Source organism: Siniperca chuatsi, linkage group LG10 (assembly GCF_020085105.1).
Source record: "Siniperca chuatsi isolate FFG_IHB_CAS linkage group LG10, ASM2008510v1, whole genome shotgun sequence".
NCBI classification, from domain to species: domain Eukaryota; kingdom Metazoa; phylum Chordata; class Actinopteri; order Centrarchiformes; family Sinipercidae; genus Siniperca; species Siniperca chuatsi.
The window spans coordinates 22619611-22640113 of record NC_058051.1 but is presented as its reverse complement, the minus strand read 5'-3'; the positions used below and the strand labels follow the sequence as shown (position 1 = coordinate 22640113).

The window sequence follows — 20503 nt, the reverse complement described above, 5'->3', positions numbered from 1 at the left end:
AGCAAAGTGGATGTATTTTTTTTTCAGGGCCCCACATTGTTTGTCACATGAACACCTAAGTGCCTGACCAAAAGTAACTTTCTCAGTCCGACTGTCTGTATCACATTTTAGGCACAAGGTGGCAACCGTGCTACAAGTCAGCGCGATACTGAGTTTTAGATTAATTACAGCAGAATTTGATATACTACATGGTAAATCTAGATTTTACAAATGAAACAGAATAACCGACAATTCATACACAACACGCAAAACAGTTTATTCCGCGTATTGTAGGCAGTTAACGATAACCGCTAACGTTAAATCAGTGCTTTGGTGCATTTTACAGTTGACAATTCAGGCTGTTTTAAATATGGATAAAGTAACATTCGTAAGTTTTGCCTATGTCTTCAGTCAGAAATGAGGAGCCTCTGTGTCTGACTGCATTACTCTAGCTCAGTATATTAAAATTCCCACTCCCCTTCCCCCTGTAGTCAGTAGATTTTGTAAAGTTAATGATTCGTTATTAAAGGTATGTCTATCTATCTATCTCATATAACAACATAAAGAAAAAAATAATTAAAAACACTTATCTGGAAGCTTTACATAGAGACGAAAACTTCAAAACAATGAAAATTGTGAAATGCATTCATACGAAAAAGACTAAAAGGTCTGCACTAGAAGCCAGACGTATCAATCTATTGTTGATCATAGACTATAGTGCAGCTATGATGAAATAGGTCTGTCTACTCAGTACCACTTAAAAACATTGCAGTAGATTATTATTCAAGAAGTGTTGTTAGTGCAGGGACCAGACTATGTTTTCCTGTAATCTAAATCATCATGTGTATGTATGTGTACATGCTCCTGCAGACAGATAAAAGACATTTTTTAGATGCTGTTGTGCTTGACTACAGGCCGGATTGGCTCGATGCTGATTCATATTCTGGACCTGCCTTTTCATCCACAGAGAGATTAAGAGAGATTTATGGAGCCCTTCTGAAGGTGAAACAGTTTCAGAAGGAACAGATCAAAGCTGATGGTATAAAAAAATAAAAAAAAATCACAAAGGGGAAAGATACAGGGGAAGAAAAGAATAGACTGGTTAGACAGTAAGAGAACTGGACTGAACTGTGGTCATTAGCATTTCTTTGTTTTCTCTGATTAGCTTTTATTAAATAATTCTAAACACGTTTGAATGAAAGTCTGTGGATCAAAGATGCACATGAAATTCATTATAAATTCACTCTGTCTCGTGCAGTAACTACTAATGTGCAAAGGGCGAATTGTGTTCTTTAATGGAGGGAATCTGTTTCAGGGTTACTATCATGGACCCTTTTCACAACACACATTTTGACTTGTCATAGCAGGAAAAGCACAGTTGTAACTAATAACATTAACGATGGCTCTGTTATATTCAAGTGTCCCAGTAAGCCATGTTAGTTAACCAGCGTGCACAATACCAGGGCCCTGAAAGTTGAACACCTAAATGTCATGCAGCCATGACTAATGTCATTAATTACACCTCAGGTTTTCTAGCTATGACATGTCAAAATATACGCCATGAAAAGAGTCTTTTCTGTGAATCCTTTGTTAATCTTTTTCTTCATTTCACTGAAGACACTGATATTTAATGATATTATTTTTCTGGGCCTCTGAACACTAGGCTACAGACCATCTAACAAAAAGATAGAAATGTGCTGCTGTCGCTTGCCAGGGACTAACTAATCACTGTGATCTGACTGACTGTGCCCATTTTGTTACAATCTAACAGTCTAACAGAGATAAAACAGTCTTGACTTGTTCGATGAGCAGGTTAACAATTGCCAATATAAAGGCAGTCAAGTTGAGCAAACAAATCCAACTGGCCTTTTTCACAGCAGACATTTTGACTCATAGTAGGAAAAGCACAGGTGTTAGTAATAACATCAACAATAGCTCTGTTCTATTCACGTGTCCCAGTAAGCTATGACAGGGAACCAGCATGGACAATACCAGGAGCCTGAAACAGAAACAGCTAAATGGAATTCATAATTTTTTTATTTACACCTGTGCTTTTCCTACTGTGAAAATGTCTTCTGTGCAAAAAGGCCCATGAGCAAAGGCAGGAAGAACAGAACTAAAACTGAGGCGTTATAGACAGTCTGCAAGGAGTAGTGGCTCGCAAATTAGTACATATACTAGCACTAAATTGGTAATGAGGAGCAGGTGTGCAAGCAGGTAATTAGTTAAGTGATGAGTACATGGGAGAACTGGTGGTCAGGTGTACAATGGCAGGTCTGGAATAACTGGAGAAGTTGCTAAACACTAATGAGAAGCAATCAGCAGAATCATATGTAGATGAGAGGATGAAGCGGCTGTCGCATTGTTTAGATGTAGTTTTTATGTTTTCATAATGTATGAGCTCTTTCCTTGAATATCTGGCTTGACCAGTGTTTTCAAAATATGCAAAGGCGCTACACACCCATTGTACCCACAGTGAGTGTTTTCACTTTTTTGTCTGATTAGACCTCTTTTTAAGACTGTGGGCGTATACAGAGAGTGCTTGATTGACATCTCCTTCACTCCCCAGTTTTGTTACACCTGTTAGGGGTGGGACAAGTTATACCTTTATCATTCCTTTTAGTGCATGAACTTTGGTGACTTCGCATAATTGTCTATTTCCTGACCAACTTTAACCTGAGTAGAGCTCTAATGAGCCAATAAAACACCTGTGTGGGTGTGCAGGGCCTTTAAGTTGCTAAATAACATGTTGTCAATTCAAATCCTTATGTTTATTTGAAAGAGAACAATAACATGGACAAAAACAATGTGGTTTTGTAGATTAAATAATGTGAATAATATTATTTTCTTTAACTGGTGGAAGTGTCTTAAGTGGAAGTGTTCCCTATATTAAAAAAACTTTCATGAAACATGTTATAAAATGTACTTTTTATGATGTTTGTGTATTATTTATGGTTACAAATGTCCTGCATATGTAATGTGTAACATTTGTACAGAAGTAGCAGCAATCATGTAAACAAAATGCAGAAACATTGACTGCACACAGTGATTTGCACTTTCTGCAATTTCTCTTAATATATTCTTATTGATTTATTATCATAACTAGCATAATAGCAATATGTTTAATCACTAAATCACTAAAGAGTGAGTCATGAAAGTGTATGATTTATATAATTTTGCCAGCAGTGCCAGCAGTCAAAATTGCACTTCATGCACCGGAAATATCAAGGTGGTGTTATTTCTATTTGATGCCCGTGACATTTTGTGTCTCTGTGAGTGCTGACATACCTCACTCACACACAAACACACTTTCTTGATACTTTTGTGCTTCACCGTTGCCATGACTATTCTAAGTTTTGCCATTAGGATCTTGTCTTACACAATATGTCTACAGTTGCCCCTAGCAAGTTATACACAGAGTGATGCTTTAGTACACCTTCTGGATCTGAAAAATATGCTTATAATCACTACTCTGTCATTATTTATTTTTTGTGTTTCTACATTGAGGATTCAGCAGAAGTACAATGACAAGAGGGAAGATGATGAGGAGAGACATGACATGAGATAAACACACACAGGCACAATTAATGGAAGGTTTTCAAGCACAGAAGTCCATTCAACCACTTTCTTATTCATCTTTTAATTAATTAGGTGTGTTTAATGTGCTTTAAGAGAACGTTTAGTATTAAAAGCTGGAGGAAAATGTCTTATAAGGGGAGAAATAACACATTATTTCGGTAAACAGGCAAAACATTTTTTTTACCTTGATGCAACTTTTTAATGCATTTTTACCAGTAAAATATCTATGGCTCTACATGTTTTGTTTGTGTCGCGGCCTGTTAATGATTCTTCAGGTCCAGAAGCTGACCTGCTTTCAACCAGCTGTTGTGTAATGATGACGATTACCTAATTCTGATCCCTAACAGCTGACTATTAACAGTTAAAGATAGGCTTTGTGCAGGGCAAAGAGATCAATATTAGAGGACTGACAAATCGTGTTGTTTACGGTCAATTCTTGTACTCAAAACACTTTCGATTTAAAGATATAACATGGTTTTGAAGCCCCAGAGACAGACTTTTGCTGGGGTCTCAGGATTGGATGGCACAGATATGACTGTGTTTAGCTGTTTTCCAGATGTACGAGTCACATCTCCAACAGTAACCCTCTCCCCCAACTCCTAACTACCCTCATCCCAAGCACCTCATGTGCCCCAGCCTTGGCTCCCATCCCCCCATATTCCCTGATGCTAGGCGTGGTTGCCTAATTAAACCACTGGAAGAGCACTCACTCTTGACATGCCCTCAGGGTGTGCCACACAGGGCACGTGGGCATGGGGGGGGGAGGGTAGGTAGATCTGGTAAAGGTGAACAGTGTGGGTAAATGGGGGTTTCTGGGGGTGTCATAATATGGCAGATGAGGGGAGGGGGAACAGAATAGTTGTACCAGGGGAGTCTATTTACCTCTGGCAGGGACTCAAGGGGTCTTATCATTCCAGCAGACCTGAGCTTGAGCAGCGGTGGTTTATGTGTGTGTGTGTGTGTGTGTGTGTGTGTGTGTGTGTGTGTTAACCTGGCTCACCTCGCTGCACCTGGGAACAAGAAAATTTGCAGAGCAGACAAGATAAACTGCTTAGTATACACAGCACACACTGACACACATTCATACATCAATTCACATGTACATCGTCATGCATGGATGCCCTTAACTGCAAATACAGTATTCCCACACACACACGACCAGATAATGGGACTGCACTGGCACAATTGTAAAACACAAATGAGACAAAGAAACTTGGTTGAATGACAGAATTTGCTGCAGTAATAAATATATTCAATTTTTAAAAAAATCACAGATGAAGACTTATATTTATTGAATGTTTAATTTTCAGGACATACTGCACTCTAATGCTAATACAGCTTAATATGGTTAATATTAATGAGAGTCAGTCCTCAGGGTTCAGGGCTATAGAAAGGCTGTGGTGTATGCTGTCTTGTGATGTCTGTGTGCCTCATTGAGTAGCCCAAAGCACACAGACAAACACAGGCTGAGAGCTGCCCAGCTGCCTGAACCTGTCACATCAGAACAGCTTTGGACTGAGCAATCAGACAGGGAGGGATGGATTGATTGAAAGAAACTTCACTTCAATAAGTCCAGTACAATCAGAGAAATTCAGCTTTGATTTTTCTTATTTTTGTGCCGGTTCTGGCTGCTGTATTCTGGTCTTTTGTGTAGAAGAGAGATGACAGAACAATTCAGACACATGCACAAAATCTTTTAGAGAAATAAATATAATGGTAATATGAATATACGATGACAACTTGTATTTGAAAAGCTAAATAGGCTGTTTAGGAAGGAATAGTTCGACATTTTGGGAAATATACTTATTTGTTTTCTTGCCTAGAGTTAGATGAGAAGATTGATGCCACTTTAATCTGTCAGGTAAATATGAAGCTACAGCCAGCAGCTGCTTAGCTTAGCTTAGCATAAAGACTGGAAACAGAGGGAAACAGCTAGCCTGGCTCTGTCCAAAGGTAAAGAAATCCCCCTACTAGCACCTCTAAAGCTCACTAATTATCATGTTATGCTCACAGCCAAGAAATAGTCTGCCACATAATACCCTGCAAAAACCACAACTTGTCATTTGTACACTTTTTATGGGATTAAACAAACGCGATATAATGTGTTAATTTGTGAGTTTTAGAGGTGCTGGTAGGTGGATTTTGTTACCTTTGGACAGAGCCATGGCTTGCTGTTTCCCCCCTGTTTCCAGTCTTTATGCTAAGCTAAGCTAACCGGCTGCTGGCTTAAGCCTTATGTTAACCATGCAAATATGAGAGTGGTGTCGATCTTCTCATCTAACTCTCTGCAAGAAAGCAAATACACATATTTCCCAAAATGTCAAACTATAACTTTAAAGTACATGGGTTATGCAGACATACAGTAGGTGGGAAAATTATACAAAAACAATATGTGGAAAGACATCATAGTGGCCATGTCTGCTGGACTGAACCCCAGAGAGGCAGATGCCTATATGGGACACTGAAGAATGTCACTCCTCAGCCAGCTGAGCTTTTGACATACAACCTCATTTTCCATCCAGAGACAGGAGTTATAATACACAGCTGTGGCAAAGCTCACTGTTATAGTGGATGTGTGTGTGTGTGTGTTTGTGTGCATGGGCATATACGGGAATGTAACCTATATGTCAGTCTGCAGATACCTCATCAGTAACCAGGCAGCATAGCTTTGCAAACCCCCATCCTCTCATGAGCCCTTTGCTTCCTTCTCTGTCGCTGCGGTGCTGGAGAGGTCTGATAGGTTGATTGTTTGAATGTGTATGAGACTGCATCATGTGTGTGTTTTTATGTGTGTCTGCCCTGCCATGTCTGATAGATGATGTGCTTATGTGGTAATGAGCCACACTGCACTGCAACCATTTTCTCTGACTCCCCCGAGAGGGTTTCAGATGGCAGCACTCTTCCCTAAATCATCCTCCCCTCTGGTTCCTAATCCTCAACAGTCTCACCGTCTCTGCTGCAGGCACCTATCCATCCAGGGAGAAAGGTACAAATGTCTAGATTGTACAGATCACTTGCTGCTGACCTGTTCATTAGTTCACATCAAATATGTCAGTTCAAAACATGTGTCATTGTTGGCTTGTACTTTCAAGCATGGAGTGATTTTCAGACAATGTCCTGGACAGGAAGGTAATTTTATCAATAAATCAGCAGCCTCCCATTCTTTTTTTGTTTTTTTTATGCATATTCAAGTAAAAATAAAATAAAAATTATACAGTAACAGTAACAATCATATGACAAATAATTACAAAATTAAACAATATATCTCTCATCCCTGGTAACATGGCAAGCAGCTTCCCAATTCTAAGTCTGGGACAATGTAATGTAAAGAGGTCAGTACTGTGAACGTGATTTGAAGAAATAATTTGACATTTTGAGAAAAAACGAGAAGATCAATAGCACTCTCATATTTGTCGGGTAAGTATGTGCTCAGCCAAGAAGTAGTCAGAAACATAACGCCCCATAAAACCACAATTGTCATTTTTACACTTTGGTTTTTGTATGGATTAAACAAACAAGATAAAGCTTGTAAATTAGTGAGCTTTAGAGGTGCTTGTAGGCAGATTTTCTTACCTTCAGACAAAGCCAGGATACCTGTTTCCCCCTGTTTCCAGTCTTTATGCTAAGCTAAGCTAACCAGCTGCTGGCTCTAGTTTCATAGTTCATTGTAATAAACAACAAAACAGGAGGGCACTGGGAGATGGCCTTGAAATACGGGAGAAACCTGGGAAAAGTGTTGGCAGGTATGTAAGTGTATTTCCCAAAATTTCAAACTATTCCTTTAAGTTGTTAGCGTTAGCGTGGGTCATATGCCAAAAAAGCTTCAAGAGAAATGTTTGACATTTTGGGAAATATACGTACATACACTTTCTTGCCGAGAGCTAGATGAGAAGATCAATACCACTCTCACATCTGTACGGTAATATACAGCTACCATACCTGGACTTTCCCAGGAGAAACAACAAAACGGGAGGGCGCCTGGAGATGGCCTTGAAATACGGGAGAAACCTGGGAAAAGTGTTGGCAGGTATGAGCTACAGCCAGCAGCTGGTTAGCTTAGCTTATCATAAAGACTGGAAAAAGAGGGAAATAGCTAGCCTAGCTCTGCTCCCGGCCAAGAAATTTTTCTTTCTACTTCTTTCTAGGCAAAGCTAACCAGCTGCTGGCTGTAGCTTAATAATTACCATACACATAGGAGACATGGTATTGATCTTCTCATCTAACTCTCTTCAAGAAAGCCAATATGTGTATTTTGAATTATCCCTTTAAACATAGTCTGCAGCAACACCAGCACAAAAAGCTAAATAGCTTGATCCAAAAAGGTGCAGTCTTTGTCAAAGGACCACAGCAGTTCCACATCCATTATGGTCGTACAATATAATCATGCCTTGGAGCGACCTGCCATGGATGACAGGCTCAATACGCCTTTGCCAGAGGTTTATCTGATTTACAGAGACATGTAATGTACATGGACAAATTTTTTATTAATGTGTGTATGTATCTGTGTGAGAGAGACTGGGAGACAGAAACTGTGGAAAAGATAAGAGAGAGCAGCGTCGTAGACACACAGGCTGGCAGCCCTGTTTATCCAAAAGACAATCAAATTTCAAGCTGTAGAAAATCAATGTTGGAGCAGACAAGTGATTCAATTTATCTGAGACTGGTGATGCAGAGCGTATTCTCACAATTCCCTCATCACCTACTGTACAAAGGTAATGGATAAGGAGGTCACGAGTCACTGCTGTATCCTGTGTGTGATAGTTCAGGAATGGCAAACATTCAGCTACTTCATCCGTGTTGTATCATCAGTGGGCAGAGTGTGGCAGCAGGACGTAGCCATTGAGATCCTGATAAGAGCTGATATCAGTCAAGTTAAAGACAAAGCAAATATAGTAATGGGGGTCAGGGAGGATGGTTGGTTAAAAAAGAAAAAGAAAGAGAAAAGGAAACGGCAAAGACAGCAGTAGCAGTGAAAAGAAAAGGAAATGCTCAAGTTTTAATATTCTTGTAGGTATACTTTGTTCAGACTCTCAAATTACTCAACTGAATCTGTTATGGCCTCAGTCACAAGTGAGCCCTTTAGCCATTGCATAACATGAAGACTTTAAATTACATTTCACAAAAAACACAATATACCTCAATTTACCGTTGTGCCCAAATAATGCACACCTTTCTCCATGTATTTATATATGAATAAAGCAAAGTCCTACCTACAGATAGGCAGTTAAGTTTATTTAATTAATATAGTTTAATACATAATTTGATCTCCTAAAAATGTTATTTATAGCTTAGATGCTACAGTGACTTCCTGTTTACATAGTTACTACACATTACTAAAGGTGTGAAACAAATTAGTAAATCACTAGTTTGACTATAAAGACCTTAAGAATGACTTCACACACAAACTTAGTTAAGGATTCACGAGTAGCTGGTGCAACAAGCCAATCCGGGGCAACAACAAATCCCCTTTTTTCAAACAAAACAATAGAAAGTGGCAAGTTTTCAAAACTAATCATGTATGTAACATGATGTATGCATGTGGCATTGGACGTGTGTGTGTGTGTGTGTGTGTGTGTGTGTGTGCATGTTGGGGGAAGGGTTGATCCCTTAAGGCTGTGTTCATGCTTCAGTGGTGTAACATCCACAGGCTTGTTTTGACACCATACTGTGAAGCTGCCGTCATCATCTAATTGTAGGCCACACAGTCCTTAGGGACAAACAACAAACAAAAAAGTTCAGTTTGATGTTCAGAAATCTGTATGAATACAAACCTGACTGCACTTATTTTAAAACTGAGCTAAAACTGGTGGCATTTCTATTATTTTGTAGAGGTACAGTTAATAACCACCAGGAATTATACTGTAGATTAAATTAGTTGGCCTTCCATTAAGACATACAGTAGATAATGTGTTATTTGTATCATTGACTTATTACCTAGAGTGTGAACTACTGTGCCCTTGACATGAAAAATAAGTATACATTATCATTCTCTCTTAAGACAAAATAGACAATGTGCTGCCAAGCTATCAGTCTGTCTTTCTCTCAGGGAGCCTTGAATTTGATTACATTACCCAAATAATCGTTTCTTCGAATTTGATACAGCTGTTTGTGAGATGTGAATCAAGCAATACAGAAATTTAAAAAACGGACTTAACTGGACATGAAGGGTATAGAAGAAGCTGTCATCCCAGATTTTTGATAGTGTACAATATCCAATTTATACATTTTTACCTTCTGTTTTTCTACAGTTCTTTTAGTATTCTATGTGTATTTCTTCATTCATAATTAGTAATCAATACATCCATCAAAGGTCGAAAGGTCTCATTTTAATGCAGTGCACGCCCCCCACGAAAAAGTTTGCATCAGAGCACTTTTGTTTGTTTGTCATACCCCCACCCCCATTTGAGAACCACAGTTTTAATGGGTTTAACACAGAAATAAACACTGACTTGTAAATGAACTTCAGACATATTTATTTAAATAAAGAAAGCAGATTATGACAATAACAAATACAGAATTCAGTCAATAACTTAAGCCATAATAGGCAACCATATTGTTTTGCTTCAGTAACATTCGTTTTGGGGATTTGTAATAAACAGTTTTATGAGAAAGGATATGTACAACAAAACAAGTCTGTCTGTCAAAAAGCGAGCAAGAGATAAACTGTGAAATGACGGCTGTCTATTGAAACCAAATGGAGCTTGTTTAGGATAGCATAATGCACTAGGCAGGAATGAGAAGTGAAATAATGACTGAAGCAGAGCTACAGATACATGTTTTAGATGGCATGTTGTCGTTTCCAACAACCCACTCGTGGCAGCTACCAGCGTGGGGTCTTTAAAACCACGTAGGGATCATAAGCAGTCCGCTGCTCCCTGAAACGTCCAGCCGTCACCTTCGCAGTGGCTTCTGTCTAATGCTACAAATATAAAAAGGTGAGGCGCCCTCTCGGAGAGCCATTCCTCCCCTCTCTCCGTGAGGCAGGAACCCCGCTCAGGCCTGTCCCCTGCTCACGCTGTTGCTAGGCAACACGTAAAATTCCAGTGTTCTGTACATCCAGAGAACTCCGGGCTTCTCGATGCAGACCCACCAATCATCAAGTCCTCCATTAGCTGAGCTGTCAACAGCCGCTAATGCCAGAAGACTCAAGTAAATTCAAGAACATCATCAACAGCTACAAAAAAACAACAACAACAACAAAAAAATCCCACCAAAGACAGCTACAAGCAAGTAGGAACATCCAGAAAAAAGCTGTTTAATAAATGGAAAATGTCAAGAATACTTTTAAGGGAAGTTGAAAAATAAAATCAAAATACTTTCAAAGCATAGAAAGAGGAAGGAGAAAAAAAAAATCTCCAGACAGGACCAGCCTGTTTGCGTGATTCAGTTCAACCTTCCCACCTATCATCTCAGGGAGTGTTAATGCAGCTATCAAGGCTGGAAATGGCAGCAGGGGCAAAAAAAAACAAAACAATTCAGCTTAACCCAGCACCTGGAGCTTGTTGAACGCATGGTGAGCAGGCCCACATAACACGTTCGCAGTCCAAAGTTCAAAGTTGAGAACTGTTTCTCTTTAAATATCCATGAGGATTCAAAACCAAAAAGATTTCTAAGAGTCCTTTTGGTACATTAAAATAAATCCATCCAGTTTGGCTTGTGTAAAAATAAATCTTTTGTTTTACCTTTTTAAAAGACCAAGATGTTGTTGTTTTTTGCTGGAACATATCAAAAACTGGTATCCATTAAGCAGTTCATAAAGTAGCAGGGAAAAGTGAGATGATGCATCATTTTTGTAACATCACTAAAATCAAGCCGTATGGTTAATAACATTGAACAATTAAGATTGCTGTGGTGATGGGTGATGAAAGGGGCTCTGACAGAAACATCTTTACATGGCCCAGGCTTTTGTGTTTGTTTTTGTCACAACACGTCCACCCTGGACTGTTTTGTGGCTCATGTGAGTGCTGAGTCACATTGCGCTCCTTCAGATGTTGCTCTCAGTTCGTCCTCCCACTGCCTTTGCAAATGAACGCTATTGCTTGCCAAATCCCTCCCTTCTCTCATCTTTTTTTCTCTCCACTGTCAGCTTTAATTTCCAAATGAAATACTGTAAGGGGCTGGCAGGGGAATAATTTCTTCAAGGGGCCACTATTTTAAATTCCCGAGCTGCATTTCTGTAGATATCACTTCCTGTCACTGTCAGATTTTACATTTCATCTCGTCACTCAGCCCATATCGTGACCTTAAAGAGACATTCGGATAATGAGATGGATGGGAAAGGGCGCCGCTATCAGAATTTCAAATGGGTCTCATCAGGGTAATGAAGTCAAATGCATGCAACCACTTTCCCCGTAGAAAAGAGGAGGTACTGACCGTATTTAAGATGAATCCCTCATAGCAACCTTTATGTGAGGAATCGAACAGGTCAAAAGGCTGCCTGTTATCCTCTCTTTGTACAGGTGTATTTAATTGATCAGAAATATTTTTTAACATCAAACATTTTTTCTCTGCACTGTGTGCTGGTGACAAGTCATGATCAAAAGTTTAGTGTCAGAGTTGAATATAGAGAGTGTAGCAAACTTTTTTTGAAGTGGTTGACAGGGAGTTTGGGGGTGGAGGGGTGCTGCAAAGGAGAGAGTGCTTTGTAGAAATCCACATCATTGCTCTCTTTCCCTTGCACACCCTGGACCCCTGCTGAACCATCTGCAGTCTGCTGGTCCCTTGCTTTCTTTTAGTACGATCTCAGCAGAATTCACATGATGGAGCAGCTCTTGGACTTTTCCTTGCTGAAGGTGGAGGAGAGGAGCTCTGTCTTGCTGGGCAGGTGTAGGAGTCTCTTGGAGAGGCGGCGGATAGGGCTGGGTTTAGTCGCAGGCTGGAGTTTGTTCATGCAGGCCAGGGCCGCAGTACGGAAGACACTGTGGATGCTCTTCTCTGATGTGAACGCTGAGCACTCCAGGTAAGCTTCTGCTCCAAGCTGCTTGGCCAAGGACGAACCCTACAATGTGAAGGAAAAATAAATGCATGTAAAACTGAGTATGAGCTAGAGTAGAATAAAACAAAGGGGGATTTCTATGAGTATGCAGTCTAGACAGAAGACAGAAACCTAAATAGACACACAGAGGAAGAAAGAGTAGTCATGGAGCAAACCTGTTCATGGGAGATGGGAGTCTGTTTCTGATTGGACAGCTCCATGCGCGTGCATACGTCTGTTCGCAGGTCCGTCTTGCAGCCTATTAGTAGGATCCGTGTGCTGGGGCAGAAGTCCTGGATCTCTGCTTTCCACTGCAAGGATAAGACAAACAGGAGTCAAGTAGTAGTAAATCATACAACATATAATGAGTGAACATGGGGGGAGGTCAGGTTATTGATCAATCGGCAAAAAATTATGTTGTCAGCACACTGCAGCAGTTAATAATATTAATACCTTCTTCAGCGCACTGTCTACTGTGTCTGGTCGGCTGATGTCATAGCATAAGAGCACTGCATCTGAGTCGCTGTAGCAGAGGGGTCTGACGTTGTCGTAGTACGGGGAACCTAGAGAGACGGAGTAACATCAGGACACACACTTAGGGATGTCTTATGTAGCTGAGGCACAACAGCATACAACTTTATTAACATGTGGTCCAGGAAAGTGGGCACTTGGCTTAAAACCTTCAGTAAAGTTTTCCCCTTGTCAGCAAGCAGAAATAGAAACAAAAGATCTTATTCTATGGTCTGAAACCAGCTGACACTATTATAATGTTCTATCACAATCATCCTCCTCACTTTCACACAGTACAAACACAAACAGTCACATACACCCCTGCCAAACTGATAAGAGAGCAAATAATTTCACTAAGCTTGACGCCTTCCTACTGAGAGGAATTCTTCCAGTAAAGTAAACTAACTCACTGAGTCACAGGCAGTGCAACTCTGCACCAATCTTTCGAATATTAGTCAATAGCAAGCTTTATTTACCATTTGTTTGAGTTAAAAAAAAAACAAAAAAACTACCAAATGTCCTATGAAGCAAAATCATCACCATAGAATACTCTTTCCATGAGTTTTTGTTTGGTTTGCATGTTCAATATCAGATAAAGTGCCAAAATACAGATACAAGAGAAAAATTTGGCAATTTTAATATCAAAAACATTCTATATACATATAAAAGATAGATAGGTTATTGAAAAGTATTCCTCTTAAAGCAAACGTTTGACATTTCGGAAAAACACGCTCATTTGCTTTCTAGTGCAGAGTTAGACAAGAGGATTGATATCACTTTCACGTCTCTCTGGTAAATATGAAGGTACATCCAGCAGCTGGTTAGCTTAGCTTAGCACAAAGACTGGAAACAGGTGGAAACAGCTAGCATGGCTCTGTCCAATGGTAACAAAATCTGCAATGACAATTCGCTGTTTTACGGTGGGTTATGTGCTATATTTTCAGACTATTTCTTGGCCAGGCACAATAACTTCCTGGAGTCTCCACTAGTTGCCTGGCAACTGCTCAGAGTCATGACACATAACACCCCCGCCCCCTTTAAACAACGTTTTTACACACTACATTTTTTATACGGATGAAACAAACGAGATGTAACATGTTAGTTACTAACTAGAATGGGTACTTTTCTGAAGAATGTGCATGTGATTGGTGAAAGAGTTATAGCAAGACCTTCCATTCGAAACATTTGAATCGCAATTGCAGCGTCCCCTGGTGGCCAATCACTCCCAAACTTTACACTAAGATCTAAGATCCACAGTTGCAACTACAGCTACTGCTTTTATTAACCAGTAGTAACTTTTCCAACATTTTCAACCACTACTGAGCCACTAATAAACCGATCCTCAAAATGATAACATTCATTATTCATCACCTCACTCAGACAGCCTATTCTGATTGCTGTCTCATAAATACAACATCTTGGTTATGAGAATGTGAAGGAAACATATTTTCCTTAAATTTCCATAAACAACACATCTATGTTTTTTTTAACCCTCAGGAAGGCTCCTGTGCTAAAAACAGACTGGCAGGATGTCCGCTTTCTATTGTCTTCCCTCTGCCACCTAATCACACCACACACAGCAACACGAAGATTTAATTTCCCACTACTGTCCTCAGGGGCCAAATGCACACAAGAAGATTTCCTTGCAAATATATGAGGGTATAATTATATCGGGAATAGATACTTCTAATAAGCTTATACCGGAACTAACTAACAATCATGTGTTGATGAATTTGTGTCTCCTGACACATTGACATTTTTTTTACTACAATATTTTAACAACAAAAAGCACTGCCATTCAAGGCCCTTCTGGTTTACTCAGTCTGTCTGTATTTTTGAGTTAAATCTGCAAAGTAGGACAACTTATACAACTGTAATCTATCAATAACATTTTTTTTTTTTTTTAGTGGGAATAAAAGCGCCCGTCACATAACTATCCAAGGTGATGTAAGGCTTGAGAAAGAGGAGGCAGAGAGATCTAAAGAGGACACAACTTCTAGCACCCACCACCTCCCACACATTTGCAGCCCCCTGCCTGGACACACAAACAAACACATACACATGCACACAACCCTTTCAGTTGAGCAAACATTAGCTGATGCATTGAAACTGCCCTCTCTGCTCTCAAAGAAAGAAAGCAAATGGAAGGACTCAAGATAAGACTTAATAAAACATGATAAAACACAAAAATATGCTTCTGAGCCTTTTTTTATTGTGAGAAATCTTGTGGTACACATAGAACTGAGGTGAAACATTAAACATCTGTTTTGTATGTGAAAGATCACATCATGTCAGAGTAAGACACCTGGAGCAATGTTATTAGAGCTGAAACGATTAGTCAATTATTCATTTAGTTGACTGCCAGGAAATACATTTTAATAATCAATTTGTTCGTTTTAAGTAATTTTTAAAGCAAAAATGCCATTCTCTAGTTTCAGCTTCTAAATCGTAAAGATTTGCTGCTTCTCTTTATCTTATATGATTTTAAACTGAATATCTTTGGGTTTCAGGCTGTTGGTCGGACAAAACAAGACTTTTAAAGACATCAACTTTTGTTAATTATAATAAAAGTAATTAGTTTAATTTAGTTGCAGCCCTAAATGTTATAAATAAAGACTGAGAATGTAAAGAAACATAAAGAGTGACAGTTTGTGTGTGTATTGCAAATGTAAATAGGTCTTATGCAATGTTTCCTCTGGAAAGGGTGACTGTCCAGAAAGTTTTTACTCCGTGGGAGATAAACACACAAACCTACATTAGTTCAGTGTTGGTTTCAGTTACATAAGACCTTTTTTTAGGCAACGCACACCATAAGGCAGTGAGGAGGTCAAGCATATCTTTTCACTCAGTATCCCTCGCTTGTGCCTTCTGTTCACAGCGACTGTACGCCATACACACATACACAGTTGCGCACATAATAAGACAGGACACACGCACAAACATACACACACGCTTGCCCACACTCTCAGAGACTTCCACCCCCTGCATGGACAAGGCATCCCCCTCTCCCCTGTGAAACAACCCCTCTGCAGGCCAACTGGCACTGCTCAACTTCCTCTGAGCACAATGCCTCAGCCAACGCTGTTATGAAATGAATCTACACTGGAGCGGATGGCTTTTTCTTATTTATCCTATTTACATATTTTTTCTATAGATTTGAAGTCATTATGTCAGTAGGCCCGATGGCCCACAAAACATTTTCATAACAGCCACTTAAAATGGTCACAAACATTTCAGACATTTTGGATCCAAAAACCAAGAGGAGTAACACTAATGTATAAAAGGCTGCAACTAACGATTATTTTCATTACTGGTTAATCTGCAGATTATTTTCTCGATGAATCAATTAGTTGTTTGAAAATTGTGAAAAATGTCTGTCTTCAGTTTACCCAGAGGTCATGGTGACGTCTTCAAATGTCTTGTTTTGTTCGACCAACAGTCCGAAACACAAAGATATTCAGTTTACAGTGATATAAAACAGAAGAAAGTCACGTTACGTTTAAGGAGCTGGAACCAGCAAATTCTTGGCATTTCTCCTTAAAAAGTAAATCAAACTTTAAATTTAATAAATTTTTCTGTCGATCAAGTAATTAATTAATCAACTAATCATTGCAGCTGCTCTGTTGCTGCTGTCTGCTGCTTTGTATTTATGATAAAGGTGACTGAAAAGCGTGTCTCATTTTGGGAGTCCCAAATTAATCACCTTTTGTTTTAACCTTTGTTATAAAATGAAGAGTATTAAAACTTTCTTGGATATAATATATGACTGTCTTTTGTGATCTTTGTTAACTTGACTTCTTGCACATGGAGGTCAGAGGTATGAACATCACCCTGCATGACCCTGCATCTGGTAGATTTAATCTAGGCTGATTCAAACTGATTGTAATAACTGTTTACACACTCAATAGATTAGCTACTATACAATAGTATATTATATACTATAGTATAGTAATAGTATACAAGACGCAAAAACTACCATGTACATGAACTCTTTAAAATTTAACATCAAAACCATTAAAAAGATCAGTCCACGCTCCACCCTTGCATCCACTATAACGATAAATTGATTAATCACAAAAAAATGTAAACAGGAACAATCACATTTGAGTCTTTTTCCAAGCACAAATGCCAAACATTTCTTGGTTGTGACGATTTGCTGCTATTCTCAGCTTTTTATCTCTGTAAACTGAATATCTTTGAGTTTTGGACTGTGTTTATCTTTGAGACCGTGGGCTTTTTAAAATTTTTTGCATGTATGATTTTCCATGCAAAAGCTGTGGATTTTATGTCCCAGTTGTCTTGTGGGAAATCCAAGCAGGCTTGTTGCTCAGGCCTGTCAATCATTGCCTGCACCAACCCACCAAGGAAGATCTCTCAACAGAGTTCACACTAGTGAAAAGCTGCTTAACTACATCAAAACAGGATTGGCAGATAGTGATGTCAGGGTAAACAACAACAGGACTGTTTGTAAAACAATTAATGAAATGGAGCTTCATTTACAGCTGTTACCCGACTCCAGGCTGTCTGTGTTGTTGGGAGGGTAAACAAGTTCCACAAATCAACCCCTGAATACAGGACTGAAACTACTTAACTCCTTGCTTAAGCACAAACAGTGACCGTGAAAGCTCGGGGAGGATTTTAAATTGGCAGTGAGTCAAAGATAGAGGGGAGAGGAGGATCACAGCCTTGCCCTTTGCATAACAGTCAGTTTTATTAAACTGTGGGCAAGAAATCAGAGTATAATGCTCACCTGATGTGTCCCAAAGGCTGAGCTCAACACGCTGGTCTTCAAGCTCCAGACAGGCTGTGTAGTTCTCAAACACAGTAGGGACGTAAGTCTAGAAATGGACAATAAAGGAAAGGGTTTAGGGAGCATTTATAACTTCTCTTTTTTTTATTACAAATTTACATGGACAAGTATCAACTAATTCATCATTTAGAGTGTAAAATGTCAAAAACAAGAACAAATGTCCGTCAAGTTAACAGTAATGGATTTACTGAGTAACAGTAACAACTATTTAATACATAATTCTATAAAATGAAAGACAAACAGAAGCATTATTATTTTCAAATGACTAAAACAATCAATTAGCAAAATTAGCAGTGATTAACTTTTTAAATCAACTAATCAATGCATAGGTTCAGCAGGGCTCAAACATATTAATCTACAGTATATCAATGATCTTACACTAGTATTATTCCCAAACTGGAAGGATTTTATGTAATATAGCCTGTCTAAATTACTAAACTAAACCTATGAAAATAGAACATATAGTCAAATATCCTTTACTACACATGTGTGCCAATACAATAGTACTATAAGCTATAAGGCACCATGTGAGTTTTAAAAATATAATAGGCCTTCAAAAATAAATAAGATCACTATAAATATAAATTAGGTACCATTGGCATTCTCTAAGTCTCTAACACTTATAAAATAACTCTTGTCTAGTCTTCTGGTCCTTGTGGGAGTATTAAAGTAATATTTATTCTTTCTCGAGGGGAAAGATGAATTGCACAAACATGAGCTGTCATTTAAATCATCAATATTTTTTTTCCAATCAGAATACATCCGAATAATAACTACAGACATTATAACGTTGTACAGATATCTGATACCTCTGGATAGCAGTCCTTGGCCAAGACTTGTAACATCGCTGTTTTACCGCATTGGACGTCCCCGACCAGCACTAGTTTACACCTCGCAACAAACGGCTGCGTGAGTCTTCTTTCCTTCATGGTGAAGATTAATTCAACGGGTAGAAAATAAAAAAGAAATAAGAGTGGAAATATTAACGATAAAGTTTTGTAAATCCTCTCGGTAACCGGCTGTGTTCGCCCTCGTGCTCAGTCAGTCAGTGAAGCGGAGCAGCAGTCAATGAGCGAAATCACTGCGGAACTTTATATTGTCGCGCCAACCAATGAGCGCTGCGCAGTGCGCGAGCCGGAGGAGGAGGGCAGTGCACGAGGTCTCATTTTTTGTAGGTGATGGTGGTTGGTGAACTGCTGGGCCAAAGCCGGGATTTTACCAGTGGTGGAATGTAAGTACATTTACTCAAGTACTGTACTTAAGTACACATTTGAGGTACTTGTACTTTACTTGAATGTTTCCATTTTATGCTATACTTCTACTCCACTTCAGTTCAGGGAGGGAAATATTGTACTTTTTACTCCACTACATTTATTTTACAGCTGTACTTTGTAGATTTAGATTTTAGCACACAAAACAAACAAAGAGCTTATAAAATATGATGTTTTGTCATAAATTAAATTACCCAACAGTATATACAAGTACAGCTGAAACATTAGTCAATTGACAGAAGATTAATTGGCAACAATTGTGATTTGAAGTTTCATTTCATGGTTCCAGCTTCTCAAATGTGAGGATTTGCTGCTTTACCTTCTAATTATTCTGATAATATTAATTTATTTTGAATAATTTTGACGTTTGGACTGTTGGTTGGACAAAATAAGCATTGTGAAAGTGTCACTTTGGGCTCTGGGTAATTGTGATGGCTTTTCTTACTATTTTCTCAAGTTTTACAAATCAATCTATCGATTAATGGAGAAACAAATGAGCAGATTAATCCATAAAAATGAAAATAATCATTAGTTGCAGTCCTATACAAAATAGGTCAAATTAGATCAGCCAACTACAATAGTAAAATCAGTCACAGGGGCTATTTTTCTGCTTTGAGTACTTTTACTTTTTATACTTTTACTTACGTAACATTTTCAATATAGCAATTTTACTTCTAATTGAGTTACTTTTATTTTTACAGTGTGTAAAAATTTTGGAACCAGCTTATAAATGTGTAGGGTACACACAAACTAAACAAATAAATATATAAATAAATAAAACAAGGACCTGACCTCATGGTAGCTATGGCCCTGTATGTTAAAGGAATAGTTGTTGTTTTTTGTGAAATACACTTTCCCTTTCTTGCAGAGAGTTAGATGAGAAGATTGATACCACTCTCATATCTGTGCACTAAATATGAAGCTAATGCCAACAGCTGATTAGCTTAGCTTTGCATAAAGACTGGAAGCAGGGGGAAACATCTAGCCTGGCCCTGTCCAAAAGTAAACAAGTATACATTCTACCAACCAACACCTTTAAAGCTCACTAATTAACATGTATATCTTGTTTGTTTAAGCTGTACAAAAGCCAAAGTGTAAATGTCAGTGCTGGACTATTTTTTTTTTTTTTTTTTTGGGCAGTCGCAGTGACTCATTGTCACCGTGAGGTTGCCAGGCAAACAGCAGTGACTCCAGGAAGTTAGATCTTCTTATCTAACTCTCAGAAAAGAAAGTGAAAAATCATATTTCCCAAAATGATTAACTATTCCTGTATTCCGATAAGGACCTGATGACAGTGTGATTACACAAATTAAAGGGAATTTTTGTCCTCTCATATCCTCTCTGTGGAAAACCTGATGTGTCTCTAGAAAGTGCCAGAAA

The 20503-nt window shown here is 38.8% G+C and overlaps 1 protein-coding gene across 1 annotated transcript; it reads right to left on the bottom strand.

The window, feature by feature from the left end:
• Positions 1-10014: 10014 nt before the first annotated feature.
• On the bottom strand, positions 10015-18925 carry LOC122883617 (rho-related GTP-binding protein Rho6-like). The gene is made up of 5 exons (XM_044212569.1): positions 18662-18925; positions 17793-17880; positions 12986-13095; positions 12709-12843; positions 10015-12556 (listed from the first exon to the last, which is right to left on the bottom strand). The coding sequence occupies exons 1-5, from the start codon at positions 18779-18781 to the stop codon at positions 12311-12313; spliced, it is 699 nt and encodes a 232-aa protein (XP_044068504.1). The 5' UTR covers positions 18782-18925; the 3' UTR covers positions 10015-12310.
• Positions 18926-20503: the final 1578 nt, after the last annotated feature.